This window comes from Salvelinus sp. IW2-2015, linkage group LG17, assembly GCF_002910315.2.
Source record: "Salvelinus sp. IW2-2015 linkage group LG17, ASM291031v2, whole genome shotgun sequence".
Classification (NCBI taxonomy): Eukaryota; Metazoa; Chordata; class Actinopteri; order Salmoniformes; family Salmonidae; genus Salvelinus; species Salvelinus sp. IW2-2015.
In genome coordinates, this window is record NC_036857.1 from 11659453 (window position 1) to 11674379 (window position 14927).

Sequence of the window (14927 nt, forward strand, 5' to 3'; positions counted from 1 at the left end):
CACACACACACACCTATTGATTCCTGAACAATATAACGTATAAATGCCTCATGAGCTAAATTCAATTGTCGTACCACCATCAGAATCCAAAACATAAGTTTGTTTTACTCCAATGTTTGTAAACAATCAAATTAAAAACAAACGCTGTATAGCCTAGCTTTGAATTTGAGCACACCAACAAATGCTACTAAGCTAAACCATTAAATACTGTTACCAGTAGGACAGCAGGTGGCAACAAAGCCCACTTATTCCAAGAAAACACTTTCACAAGACAGATTGGTCAGACCTGTTTTAATTGTTTTCTTAAAGACATTAACAATCCATTTACTGTATGTACAATATGTAAACAAGAGCACGTGAGACAAAAAAGGGGACAAATAAACATGCTCAGTATAATAGTGACTTTTGTAGTTTCCTTTACCCTCCAACACGCTTTATCATAGTCCGAAGTAATTTTGGAATAGGCTTAAATTGTTGAGTAACCACAACAACAACGAAGGTAGATGAGAGAAATAGATCTGACAGAGTCCGAACAGAGGGTCCTAGTGACATTCATATGAAGTCTTATAATGCATTTTCAAATACAACTGTTTTCCAGAGTCGAGCTGTTTCAAGACACTTGGAACATTCACAAACAGTGCTATAAAAAAAGAGAACCTCATATGCTTGTTGTAGCACTATAAATATTGTCCATGTGTCTTCTTACAAAAACATTGTACAGTTTTAGCCATTTTATGTTGTTTTTTTATACATCACAGTTGGTTAAATTCTATGTAAATACTGAGTTACTATATAATATGAGTATGAACCAATAATGAACACACAGGGGGAGTGATTGATAACTTAATGACAACTTACTAAATTATGAAATATTTTAAACTGTATTGACAATGTAGAATTGACATTTTAAATCTGTTGGGTGTCCCAAAAATGGCTGGCCCAATAATATGCTATTTCACTTCCGTTGGCAAATAACTATAAAGACTTGGGGTATATTTTAAAGAGCAGCATCACAGTTTAAGATTGTCTAAAGGAAAATTCCACCCAAATGATGCAATACGCAGCATCATACCGGCTGTATTTCTGTATTTTTACATTTACATATCTTAAACTTGATTGCTGACATGCAAAACATTTTGGGACTATATGAACCATGGACTAATGAAACAAATACCAAAAGATAGTTTTTGGGTGGAGTTTTCCTTTAAGATTGCTGTCAGAATACAGAAAGCTTTGATGTCTGATCTTTTGATGTGTTCTCCTGTAGATACCTATAGCGTTAAGGTAGGTGGTAAGAGGGACATCAAATGGGGATGAAAGGAGAGAGGTAATGAAAATGTATTACATCCAGATGAAATACAGTCACAAGGACAAGGTAAGTGACTCCTTCAGTCTAGGGCACAGACTTTGAGGAGGATGAAGGATGGCTTGAAATATCGGATCACGAAGCAGACATTGAACAAATCGAGAGACAGGGCGAGTCAGCTGAATCACAGAGGAGCAGGCCTTCATGCAAAGAGTGTCCATGGCATTTAAAAGCCCTGAGCCTGACTAGGAGAGGTTGAGGGTGTTTGGTGGTTTAATTGCCTCTGTGGTCATACTGAGATTTGCTCGACATTCCCAGATTAGTTGGTCGCAGAGAGACTTGGTCTATTGTACATATCCTCTAGTCCCTTTCCGACAGATACATACATTTAACAGAATGTAGGATTGTAGAGTAAAAATCTGTGAGTGCAGTGTAGTGGTTAGGGCACAGTAACAGAGGCACTGTCCTTGCACTTGTCCACGCTGCAGGTAGGAGAGGAGCCTTTGTCTGTGTGGGCAGATGCTGTACCAGAGGGGGGCTGGTCACTGGAAGAGGGACCTGGTGGTTTGGCTGAGGGGTCAGAGGTTGACTCCACCTCTGGTTCCTGTTGAGAAGCTGTTGCTGTCGGAACATGATACAAGTTTAGATAGTAAAATACAGAGAAAGACGATGTGTATGGTTTTGTTTGTGCGAGAGCAGGGACTTTTCTGCCATTGTAATCCTTGGGTGGGCCGCCTAAGAGTTTATTCGGGTCACGTAAGTCCAAAATGGTATATATTTTTTAAAATATATTTTCCGGGATGGAAAAATTGACCTATATATTTGTGAATATAATAATCTTTGAGAACTAACAATTAGTGATGCACCGATATAACATTTTTGGCCGATACCGATATCCAATATTTTCCTTGCCAAAAAGAAACTATACAGATCATTTTTTTTGCGGCCTTTAAAGCATTCTAGTACAGTTAAATAGTTAAAGACACACATGGATGCAGCGGTCAAAGGCACTGCATCTCAGTGCAAGAGGCGTCACTACAGTCCCTGGTTAGAATCCAGGCTGTATCACATCCGGCCGTGATTTTTTTTCATCCAGAAGGCGAGGTCAGTACAGGTGCATCAAAGCAGGGACCGAGAGACTGAAAAACAGCTTCTATCTCAAGGCCATCAGACTGTTAAACAGCCACCACTAACATTGAGTGGCTGCTGCCAACATACTGACTCAACTCCAGCTAACTTTAATAATGGAAATTGATGGGAATTGATAAAAAATGTATCACTAGCCACTTTAAACAATGCCACTTAATATAATGTATATGTATATACTGTACTCTATAACATCTACTGCATCTTGCCATCTTTATGTAATACATGTATCACTAGCCACTTTAAAGTTTACATACCCTACATTACTCATCTCATATGTATATACTGTACTCGATACCATCTACTGCATCTTGCCTATGCCATTCTGTACCATCACTTATTCATATATCTTTATGTACATATTCTTTATCCCTTTACACTTGTGTGTATAAGGTAGTAGTTGTGGAATTGTTAGGTTAGATTACTCGTTGGTTATTACTGCATTGTCAGAACTAGAAGCACAAGCATTTCGCTACACTCGCATTAACATCTGCTAACCATGTGTATGTGACAAATAAAATTTGATTTGGGAGTCCCATAGGGCGGCACACAATTGGCCCAGCGTCGTCTTGCGCACCTACAGTGTTGGTCATAAAAAAAAGCTCATGAATGCGAACAATGTTCTTCCCCAAAAACATAGCAAAACGACAATCTGTTTCAGTAGCTATATAGTTAGCTAGCTAACTATATAGCTAGGTGTCATCATCTAAAATAACCCTAATTTATAAGACAGTTCTTATTTGATTAATGGTGGTCGAACCCATCTATGTGAAGCTAGTCACAATAAGGATAAGCCACAAGTGGACTTTGCGGTTAGCCTTCAAAATAAAAGTATGGCATAATTCTACTATTTGTATTTATTTGCTTCACTGTCAATGACATATCTCTATTTTGAAGGCAAACTGCAAATTCCACTATTGTGCCTAATCCTTATTGTGGCTAGCTTCACAACACATAAACCGGTCCGGTCGAGCCTCTCAAGCCAGATGAAGCTAGCTGGCTGCTTATAACGTTAGCTTTGGGCAACAGGGTTAAGTAGCTGGCTAGCTATTTATTTTCATGAACTGAAGTTCAATTTCAATAGGCAAACAACAAGTGGCAACCTAGCTAATTCTTACTCACAAGGATTCCTAAATCATTGCTAAGAATAATGAAAATGACTGCAGTTTCTACTGGTCATTGTTTTCAGGCTAGCTACGTACCAAGCTAAAGCTAGCTACCCCAGAAGTTGCGGTCAAACAAATGATGGTTTATTACCAACGCGGTATTGTAAACACATCGTTCGTGGCCGGTGTTTGCTGACTTTGTTGTAGAGCTTTGACAGTGTCACTGTATATTTTTTGACACGCAAAGACCCAAATGGAGTTCCATAGTATGTATGTCGTGAAGCTAATAGCAGTGACACTATTACTGTGTAACTCTGGTAGGGCAACATCTGAAAAATAGCACACTTTGTAGTGTTAACCGGTGCTCAACCAGTAGGCAAAAGCCAACATCACCCACAACAGAAAACGGTTGATTGACAAGGGCAATGAATTCCATTATCTTGGCTTTCACCTTTGAGTTGTATTGCTGACATTTTGTTACTCTTTCAAATGACTGCTTGACTTGTTGACTGTTCGATCCACACAGCAGACATTGTGGGCTAGTTTAGGAATGCCGTGTTGCACGTATAGCGCAACATTTTGCTTGGCATCATTACATCATGTACCTTTGTTATATAGGTATGAACGTCAGCTTTGACATCGGTTTTGCACATCGGGCGTTATACTAAACATCGGCCGATACCGATGTTGCCATTTTTAGCTAATATCGTCTGATTCCAATATGTTAACTGATATATCGTGCATCTCTACTAACAATCACCTAAATAAAAACTAGACAGTCAGGCAGAATTAAATTCCCAAAACAATTAATTTAATAAACTCAGCAAAAAAAGAAACGTCCCTTTTTCAGGACCCTGTCTTTCAAAGACAATTCGTAAAAATCCAAATAACTTCACAGATCTTCATTGTAAAGGGTTTAAACACTGTTTCCCATGCTTGTTCAAAGAACCATAAACAATTAATGAACATGCACCTGTGGAACGGTCGTTAATTGCCTACCGTCTGTAAGCTGTTAGTGTCTTAACTTCTTTGGGGTAGGCGGCAGTATTTTCATGTCCGGATGAAAAGCGTGCCCAGAGTAAACTGCCTGCTACTCAGGCCCAGATCCTAGGATATGCATATTATTAGTAGATTTGGATAGAAAACACTCTGAAGTTTCTAAAACTGTTTGAATGACGTCTGTGAGTATAACAGAACTCATATGGCTGGCAAAAACCTGAGAAAAAAATCCAACCAGGAAGTGGGAAATCTGAGGTTTGTAGTTTTTCAACTCTTTGCTTATCCAAGATACAGTGGAAATGTGGTCATGTTGCACTTCCTAAGGCTTCCACTAGATGTCAACAGTCTTTAGAACCTTGTCTGATGCTTCTACTGTAAAGTGGGGCCGAATGAGAGGGGAATGAGTCAGAGGTCTGGCAGAATGCTTTGAGCTCGTGACGCTCGTTCACGTGAGAGCGAGCTCTGTTCTATTTGCTTTTCTGAAGACAAAGGAATTCTCCGGTTGGAACATTATTGAAGATTTATGTTAAAAACATCCTAAAGATTGATTCTATACATCGTTTGACATGTTTCTACGAACTGTAACAAAACTTTTTCGACTTTCCGTCCGTACTTTCCGTCCGCTGGACTTGCACGCGCGTCGTGAGTTTAGATTGTGTACTGAAGGCGCGAACAACAAGGAGGAATTTGGACATAAATGATGGACATTATCGAACAAAACAAACATTTCTTGTGGAACTGGGATTCCTGGGAGTGCATTCTGATGAAGATCATCAAAGGTAAGTGAATATTTATAATGCTATTTCTGACTTCTGTTGACTCCAACATGGCGGATATCTCTTTGGGTTGATTTGTCGTCTGAGCGCCGTACTCAGATTATTGCATGGTTTGCTTTTTCCATAAAGTTATTTTGAAATCTGACAATGCGGTTGCATTAAGGAGAAGTGGATCTAAAATTCAATGTGTAACACTTGTATTTTCATCAACATTTATGATGACTATTTCTGTAAATTGATGTGGCTCTGCAAAATCACTGGATGTTTTGGAACTACTGAACATAACGCGCCAATGTAAACTGAGATTTTTGGATATAAATATGAACTTTACCGAACAAAACATACATGTATTGTGTAACATGAAGTCCTATTAGTGTCATCTGATGAAGATCATCAAAGGTTAGTGATTAATTTTATCTATTTCTGCTTTTTGTGACTCCTCTCTTTGGCTGGAAAAATGGCTGTGTTTTTCTGTGAATAGGCACCCACCTAACATAAACGTTTGGTTTGCTTTCGTCGTAAAGCATATTTGAAATCGGACACTGTGGCTGGATTTACAACAAGTGTATCTTTAAAATGATGTAAAATACATGTATGTTTGAGGAATTCTAATTATGGGATTTCTGTTGTTTTGAATTTGGCGCCCTGCAGTTTCACTGGCTGTTGACGATACCCTAGAGAGGTTAAGGTCACAGTTATGAAAACTTAGGACACTAAAGAGGCCTTTCTACTGACTCTGAAAAACACCAAAAGAAAGATGTCCCTGCTCATCTGCGTGAATGTGCCTGAGGCATGCTGCAAGGAGGCATGAGGACTGCAGATGTGGCCAGGGCAATAAATTGCAATGTCCGTACTGTGAGACGCCTAAGACAGCGCAACAGGGAGACAGGGCGGACAGCTGATCGTTACATCTGAACATCACACCTGCGGGACAGGTACAGGATGGCAACAGAAGCTGCCCGAGTTACACCAGGAACGCACAATCCCTCCATCAGTGCTCAGACTGTCCGCAATAGGCTGAGAGAGGCTGGACTGAGGGCTTGTAGGCCTGTGGTCAGGCAGGTCATCACCGGCAACAACGTCGCCTATGGGCACAAACCCACCGTCGCTGGACCAGACAGGACTGGCAAAAAGTGCTCACGGTTTTGTCTCACCAGGGGTGATGGTCGGATTCGCGTTTATCATCGAAGGAATGAGCATTACACCGAGGCCTGTACTCTGGAGCGGGATCGATTTGGAGGTGGAGGGTCCGTCATGGTCTGGGGTGGTGTGTCACAGCATCATCGGACTGAGCTTGTTGTCATTGCAGGCAATTTCAACGCTGTGCTTTACAGGGAAGACATCCTCCTCTCTCATATGGTACCCTTCCTGCAGGCTCATCCTGACATGACCCTCCAGCATGACAATGCCACCAGCTATACTGCTCATTCTGTGCGTGATTTCCTGCAAGACAGGAATGTCAGTGTTCTGCCATGGCCAGCGAAGAGCCCGGATCTCAATCCCATTGAGCACGTCTGGGACCTGTTGGATCGGAGGGTGAGGGCTAGGGCCCTCAAAAATGTCCAGGAACTTACAGATGCCTTGGTGGAAGAGTGGGATAACATCTCACAGCAAGAACTGGCAAATATGGTGCAGTCCATGAGGAGGAGATGCACTGCAGTACTTAATGCAGCTGGTGGCCACACCAGATACTGACTGTTACTTTTGATTTTGACCCCTCCCCTTTGTACAGGGACACATTATTCAATTTCTGTTAGTCACATGTCTATGGAAGTTGTTCAGTTTATGTCTCAGTTGTTGAATCTTTTTATGTTCATACAAATATTTACATATGTGAAGTTTGCTGAAAATAAACACAGTTGACAGTGAGAGGACGTTATCATGATTCATCATTTAGTTATCATGTTTGAGCAAAATAACACTGCATTATCCATGTAAAAATACATAGAATTGCAGGAAACTAGCTTGAAAACTGCAACATTTCCTCTCCGCTCCATGCCAGCATTGTAGAACTGCAGGAAATTAGCTTTAAAACTGCAAAAATAAATCAGCTCTTTGGAGAGATTTGTAAACGCCCACCAACTAAGCCCCTTTATAATCAAGAAAAAACCCTGGAGTGGGGTTTTTCAGAAATGTTGACGCATAGGACATTTTTGGTGCAAATTACGTTTTTTGTGTGTGTAATAACTAAATTATTATTATACCTGACTGTGTGCAGGACTTCATGTGTTCTGGCCAGTGGGCTTGCTGGCAGGGGTAGTCACAGTAGCTGGTGTTCCAGCAGCAGTAGAAGATGGCCTCCTTCCTGCAGTTCGCACACCACTGCTTCTTCTTGGTCTCATCCACCGCCTGCAGTTTCTCCACCTCCATCTGCTTCTTCACCTCCGCCACCAGACGCTCCCTCTCCTGCTCCAGACTCTGCCTCATCTCTGCCATAGTCAGCTCTACAGGACATGACACATTTAGAAAATCTATGAATAGAATTAACTTGATATCGAATATAATGAATGAATATGAATGTAACACATGGATACAAATGTGTACTATGCATGTGTTTTATAAAATTCTTACAACACATGCATTGAATGAGTATATTAGAAACACAGCTATAATGCACACACTTGCGTTATTAAAATGTTAAAAACACATAGATAAGATAACACATTAGTCCATCTCATACACACATGAATTGGCTGACAAAGACAAACATACAGTACAGTGTACAAAACATTAGGAATGGCAGGTAGCCTAGTGGTTAGAGCCATAAGCGGAAGGTTCCCTGATCGAATCCCCAAGCTGACAAGGTAAAAATCTGTCATTCTGCCCCTGAGCAAGGCAGTTAACCAACCCACTGTTCCCCGGGCGCCAAAGACGTGGATGTCAGAAATCCACTTCAAATCAGTGTAAATGAAGGGGAGGATTTTTAAGCATTGAGATAATTGAGACATGGATTGTCTGTGTGCCATTCAGAGGGTGAATGGGCAAGACAAAATATTTAAGTGCCTTTGAATGGGGTATGGTGGTAGGTGCCAGGCGCACCGGTTTGTGTCAAGAACTGCAACGCTGCCGGGTCTTTCACGTTCAACAGTTTCCTGTATGTATCAAGAATGGTCCACCACACAAAGGGCATCCAGCTAACTTGCAATGGAGTCAACATGGGCCAGCATCCTTGTGGAACGCTTTAGACACCTTGTAGAGTCCATGCCCTGACTAATTGAGGCTGTTCTGGGGGCAAAGGGGGGGGGGGTACAACTCAATATTAGGAAGGTGTTCTTATTGTTTTGTACACTCACAATGATACCAACCTAAAAGATTATTATATTTTTAAGGAAAGGGCAAGTATAACAAACCAAGATTGTGTTTCATCTCCGACAGCTCTTGCTGATGTAGCCACTGAAGCTTCTCTATCTCTATCCTCAGCCGCCGGATCTGGGCAAATATATTCAACAGTTATCACAATGCAGTGAGACAGGAGAGAAGTTTACTTATGTTATAGACTCAACCTAAAGTCTCTTCACCAGCACTCACCTCTGCGATTGTGTTTCCTGAAGAGCTTTTGGAAAGGTCGTTGTAGATTTCTGTCATCGTCCCTTTAATCGTGTCCATCATCTGAAGAGATCAGGTGAGATTATAACAATTCACAGATTGATCAGTCAGGTAACTTTCCATATCAATATAACACAAATATAATCTGTGAATCAATAAACTTTCCCCTGTAAAGTTTCTATCTATTTATTCTGTTTAGACATATAGCATCAGGCTAACTCACTTTGCTGGTGTACTTTGCGATGTCAGCTGCCACATCTGCTGAAGCTGTGGGGATCTGGAAGTCTCCTGCCAGGTAAGACGAGGAAGAGGTGGAGGAGGCACCAGAGGTGACCAAGGTAACTGATGAGGTGGAGGTCTGGGGACCATCTTTAGGCTGCACGGCTGTAAACCACAGAAGAGGAATGAGGAATGAAAGAAAACTACAATTCAGCTCATATGAACTAATATGAGATGATTATGTATGTGTTCACAGATGTTGGGGAGTTGTGTTTAGTGGACTGGGTTTCTATGTACCTTTTGCTGCCTGTCTGGTCTGGTAACGTGTACTGGAGGATGCCTGCAAATGCTGCTGTGACTGAAGCTGCTGTGGGCTGCGTGTCTGTGCCTGCGTCTGCGTCGGAGCCTGGACAGGAACAGGAACCTGTGTCTGGTTTGGCCCAGCCGACTGCTCCTCCTGCTGCATGGGCCACTTCTGGGAGGACGTCTGGAACTTGTTGGCGGGGTTCCACACTACTGCCCTCTGCACTGCCTGAGCCGTCTCTTTGGGCAGCAGGGGGCGCTGTTTCTTCGCTGCCGACTGGGCTGAGGCAGCTGTGGAGGAGAGAGTGGGGGCTGGGGTGGGAGCTGCAGGGGTGGTGGTGAAGGCCGTGTTGGGCTGGCTAGAGGACAGGTTGAGTGTGGGGTTGATGAGCGGCTGACTGGGGTCTTTGGGGTTGGACGAGGTGGCGGAGGCCAGAGAGGGGGTCACTGCGGTGGGGAATTTGCCTGGTCAGAGAAAAAAATACATTGATTAAATAAAGACAGAACAAACAGTATTTCCCTCCCTTCTGATGAGCCTTTAGGCCTCAGTCTCTCAAAAAATTATCATACGAAGCAACTAGAGTACACAAAACAAAATAAACAAGACTTGAAATGAGCCCTCACCTTCCAGCTTGGTGCCAGGGGGCTCCTTCGTGGGCTTAGCGGCTACAGCCCCTGGCTCCCTCCTGGCTCTCTTACGGTCTCTGCCCCCCTGCTCATCCCCCAGGTCAATCACCAGCTCCCTCTCTGAGTCGGAGTCCTGGTCTGGGCCAGCAAGGGCCCGGGGTGCGCCTGCCCTACCCGCCTCTAGGGCCTTGGGCCTGTCTGTGGGGGCCTGAGTCTGGGGAGTCATGAGCTTCTCCCGGGAATCTCTCTCTGGACCATTGCAGCCATGTCTGTCTTTGAGCAGAGCTTCAGAGTTTTTTTTATCCCTGGTCCCTGTGACTGCCCCCTTGTCCTCTACCGGTGTGCTTGCCTTGGGCCTCTTCCTAGACTCCCTCTCTGCTTTGTCCTTGTCGTCATGGGCGGCGCTCTTCGGTCTGTGCTCCTCGTCGCTAAGGTACTCGCTGTTGCTGGAGTCTGACTTTTCGGAATCCTCAGAGTCACTGTGTTCCACACCCTTGTATACGTCCTCAGAGATCTCATCAATGCCTGCACAGGAATAAAGAAACAACATATAAATCATAGAATTAATAGATGATGAACATGAGCGTATCATTTATAGGTCTTCAAATTTGTTCCTCTAGACTAGGGATGGGCAACTCCAGTCCTCTGGGACCTGATTGGTGTCACACTTTTGCCCCAGCCCCAGCTAACACATCTGACTCCAATAATATAGATCTTCAGTTTAGAATGCAATTAGTTTAAAATCAGCTGTGTTTGCTAGGGATGGGGAAAAGGGTGACACCACTCCGGCCCCGAGGACTGGAGTTGCCAATCCCTGCTCTAGACACAATTCATGGATGGTGTGTGAAAGTGTGTGAGCGTATGTGTGTACCTAGTTGGGCCTTGCAGCTCTCGATGGTCTTGTCCAGGCTCCTCGTGGGTCTCTTGGGGGTGGTGAGGAGGAGTGATGACCCCTGTTGTTGTTGTTGTACTGTCTCACTGAGCTCCTTCAGGTCCATCTCAGCCTTCACACGATCTGTGACAAACAACACTATAGGTTTCATATACATTTTGACAGATGGAATTTCATGACTTCTCCATTACTTTTAACCAAATTTACATGACCAACAATTTGTGGCGTCTCTATGTACAAAAAAAGTAAGCATAAATGTAGTACCGACACTGGGAAGCTGCTCTCTGATCCCATGTACCATTTCCTGTTGTTGTGCAAGGCACTTAACCCCCCCACCAAGTAGAATACCTATTAGGCAACTGATTAATACACATGGGGTCAATCCGAGGTGTTGGGTTAAATGCGGAAGACAGATTTTCGGTTGAATGCATTAAGTTGTGCAACTGACTAGGTATCCCCTTTCCCTCAGTCTGGAGAGGTACTGGATCATACACATAAAAGTCAGTTTATCAAGGTTCAGTTGAGCAGCTCATTTCTAAAATGTGTTTTGTTAGAGGGGGACTGGAACAAAAGCCTGCACACCCAGTAGTTCTTCTGGAGGATGGTTGACCACCCTTGATGTAAAACATTGCAACCAAATATGTTTTATACCTTTATACAATAATGTGCTCATTCAATATATCAAAGATCAAATGGCTAACTGTATGGTCGTTACTAATCTTTTTATTCAGCTGAAACAAGCCCACAAATTTTCTTCAGGAAATTCACCTTTTCTAGTTTAGTCATATTTCTCTTAGCTACCTTAGAAGTGTTTACTTTGCAGGCTGATTAGTACCTATTGACGTGCAATTTCTCATACATCGGATGCCCAAATCAACTGGAAGTATCTACAAAACCAGTTCATAAAACTACGGATCACAATTCACACATTATTATTTTGATTAACATGACTCGATTCATCGAGATTAAAAAGAATCCCAACTAATACAATGACAAAGTTAATTGTTAGTTTCGTCAAAAATAATAATTTAAATTAATAATTTGTATGACACTTTTTATGGCCTTATTCGCGAGTGTAGGTGGAACGTTTTTTGGGACATGACTAATAACAACTAAACAGTTCTCTCTCTAGTTAACTGGCCAGGCTACAATATATGTTTTGAATTGGCTACCCAATTAGTCTGTTCTCTATCATATTTTATAGGCTAGGCCTACCTACTGCTGCAATCATAGAGGGAATGTAATGTCCGACTGTCTGTCTCCTTGAGCAAGGCACACTCGCACACATGCAGGTGACGCTTGCGCACACACACACACATATGCACTGAAGTGTCATATTCCGATCCTGTCTGATATGTTGATTTTATGTGATTGATCAAATATTTTTTTCAACTGTGCCTAAATTATTTACATTAACAGAAATTATTTAATTAATTTCCATGACTTTTCAAAAACTTTTGGGATTTGATCATTTTCCTAAAACTTTCCAGGCCTGGAAAACATAATAAAAAAATTCCATGACTTTTCATGACCTTATGTGTTAATTCGAAATGACTCAACGACAAGGTTCCAGTTTAACAAAGTTTACTCTACTATATGAACACACTACAAGGTAGCCATTACACTCAAGGCCAGGTTCAACAACAAACAAACTTCCTGCGCCTGCGCGCTCTTGACTGAGTGATAGCCCCGTAATAACAGAAATATAGGGATACTTAAAACATGAACTTAACAATCTCCCCCTTTTCTTTAAAGACAAAAAAAAACATCAACAACATAATTAAATGTCCAAGTATTATTCAAGATCCCCATTACAAATGGGTTGTGTGACAGTTTTTATTTGTATTACTCAAGCTGCCACTTTCCATTACTGAGAGCCTGTAGGAGCGAGAGCCTGTAGGAGCACAAGACCGGATGCTCCCTTTTTAGTCAGACTAAAAAGGGAGCTGTTCCTTTGTGGTCGACCACAGAATCCGCTGGATTTCTCTGTCGCTTGAATAAGTTCCTTGATGCTGCTAATCTCAAAGTCTTTTTCTCTGTGACAGACTTGGTTGACTTCACAGCATCAACTAATGAGTAGTTGTCAGTGAACACAACTACAGGTAGGAAGTGCCATTTTGTCCACCAGTGATAACCTAGCGAAGCATCACTGAGACAACCAGTTTTCAAAGAGTCATCTTTTCCAACATGCTGAAACATTAAAGTCACTTGTTGTGATTTCAGTTTACGAACACTTTGTTTGCCTCATGAATGGTTTGTACAGTGGTGTGTTTTGTGTTAGATGCCAAGTTGCAACCATCAAACCAGGTCTACTCTGTCTCGCAGCCATAAAATTTGTCCTATCTTTGACCTCAATTGACCGCTTAAATTCCACATAGAGGGGAATTCCTTTGTACGGCTCTTGAAGAATCCATGTGGATGGGTTGAAGATTCTTGATATAGCTCTCCTGTTGCATCAGTATTTTTCCATCAACTGTAATAAACTCTATGCCAACATAACAAAAATGATCATGCTCCTCCACGGCCAACCTAGAAAACCTTTGAGGTGTGGAATCACAGTTGAAGCAAAGGTCTGTGAGCCACCCCAGATAAAGTCATCAACATGACAGGCAAGTACTCCAGTCACATTACAGTCTTGATCAAGCCAATAGAGACTGCAGGATCCACTTGTGACATTTTTCCACTGTATTCAGCATTGTTGCCTTGACTTTGTTGTACCAGTAGAGTGATCCATCTGCCAGTCCATACACACACTTTTTTAGTTTCCACAGTGTTCCTTCACCCTTAGCTTCAGGCGGAGGTCGGTGTGAATGTCCCTTGACAGCTCTGTTCCCTGCAAAAATCCAGATTTGATGTCTATGGAATTAAGTTTCCATTTTTTCTGGCAGATCACTGACATCAGCAATCTGAGTGACTCTGATGTCAGTGTGTCTTTTGGGAGTTCTTTAGCAGCCAGCCCTCAAAACCTCTAGCCACTAGACGTGCTTTGGGCACTATTCCAGTTAAGGATTCTTTAAGGGTACACACCCACCTTGTTGATACGCACTTTTGGCCAATGTCTTTGACTTCCTCAAACACTCAATTTTCCTCCAATTACTGAGCTCATCTAGCTAGCTGAGTCAAATGACACGTCCTTTGTTTCAAGTACTCATCATTTTGATGTCATTCTGTTTTTCTCGATTTTCCATTGATTCAATTTGATATTATCTACAAGTGACAGGTCAGCTGACCCTGTTGTACCAGAAAGTGTAGCTGGTTCAGAGTACTGCAAGTTGTACCAGTTCTTGTGTTTAACTTTTCCTGCTTGTTCAATGACGGTTGCTGTATGTGGAATACCACTTTCTCTGTCCATGTATTTAACAGTTTGTCCTGTTTTCAGATTGGAACAACCATGTTCTCTTAACACATATGGCTGTTGAATGTTTTCCTCATTTGAACGCTCAATAGTATTACCTGTGGCATGGTTAAAGGTCTCTGCTCCATTTCCTGTGTCAGTTTTCAGTGTCCATATCATTGGATGTGAATCTGGTAGGTTTGTGTCTGTTATGTGTCCTTTTTGTCCATTTTCATTAGGAGACTGATTTCTCAGCTACAGCCCTCTATCTTGTTGATCATTTTACTTTCCGCAATCTTGAGTGATGCACCCTGACATCATGCCTTCGTGGCCTCACAATATCACCAACCATCTTGACCAATGACTACTCCGGTCCTTTCCACTCTTGACAGTCACTCGTTTGTAGTACACTTTGTTTCCAGTTCCGTACTTCTCATCATCATTATTCGCTGAACTGCTGAGTAAACTTCCTGAAGTCTGTCAACTGTATCATGCCCAAACTGTTTTGTAAAGCTTTTGCAATACTTTGTGTTTTCTTTAGTGCTCATGTTCTCTGTGACTGTCAGAATCTCCATGTGCTCTGTGGTCTGTCAGATCTCATTTTTGCATGGACTCCTGTGAGATGTCTTTGTCTAAAATGTTTACACAATAGTGGCCTGAGGTAGTAAGTTCA

The 14927-nt window shown here is 42.2% G+C and overlaps 1 protein-coding gene across 2 annotated transcripts in view; it reads right to left on the minus strand.

Annotated features, from left to right (window-relative positions):
- Positions 1-276: 276 nt before the first annotated feature.
- Positions 277-14927, minus strand: part of LOC111976503 (MYND-type zinc finger-containing chromatin reader ZMYND8) — a 34956-nt gene continuing 20305 nt past the window's right edge. For both annotated transcript variants that reach the window (XM_024005359.2, XM_024005357.2), the window contains exons 14-21: positions 10900-11043; positions 10026-10553; positions 9396-9866; positions 9103-9263; positions 8862-8942; positions 8684-8762; positions 7538-7777; positions 277-1927 (exon numbers count right to left, since the gene is read on the minus strand). In XM_024005359.2, the coding sequence (XP_023861127.1) occupies positions 1746-1927; positions 7538-7777; positions 8684-8762; positions 8862-8942; positions 9103-9263; positions 9396-9866; positions 10026-10553; positions 10900-11043 (1886 nt within the window). In that variant the 3' untranslated portion in view covers positions 277-1745. The remainder of the gene's footprint in view (positions 1928-7537; positions 7778-8683; positions 8763-8861; positions 8943-9102; positions 9264-9395; positions 9867-10025; positions 10554-10899; positions 11044-14927) is intronic.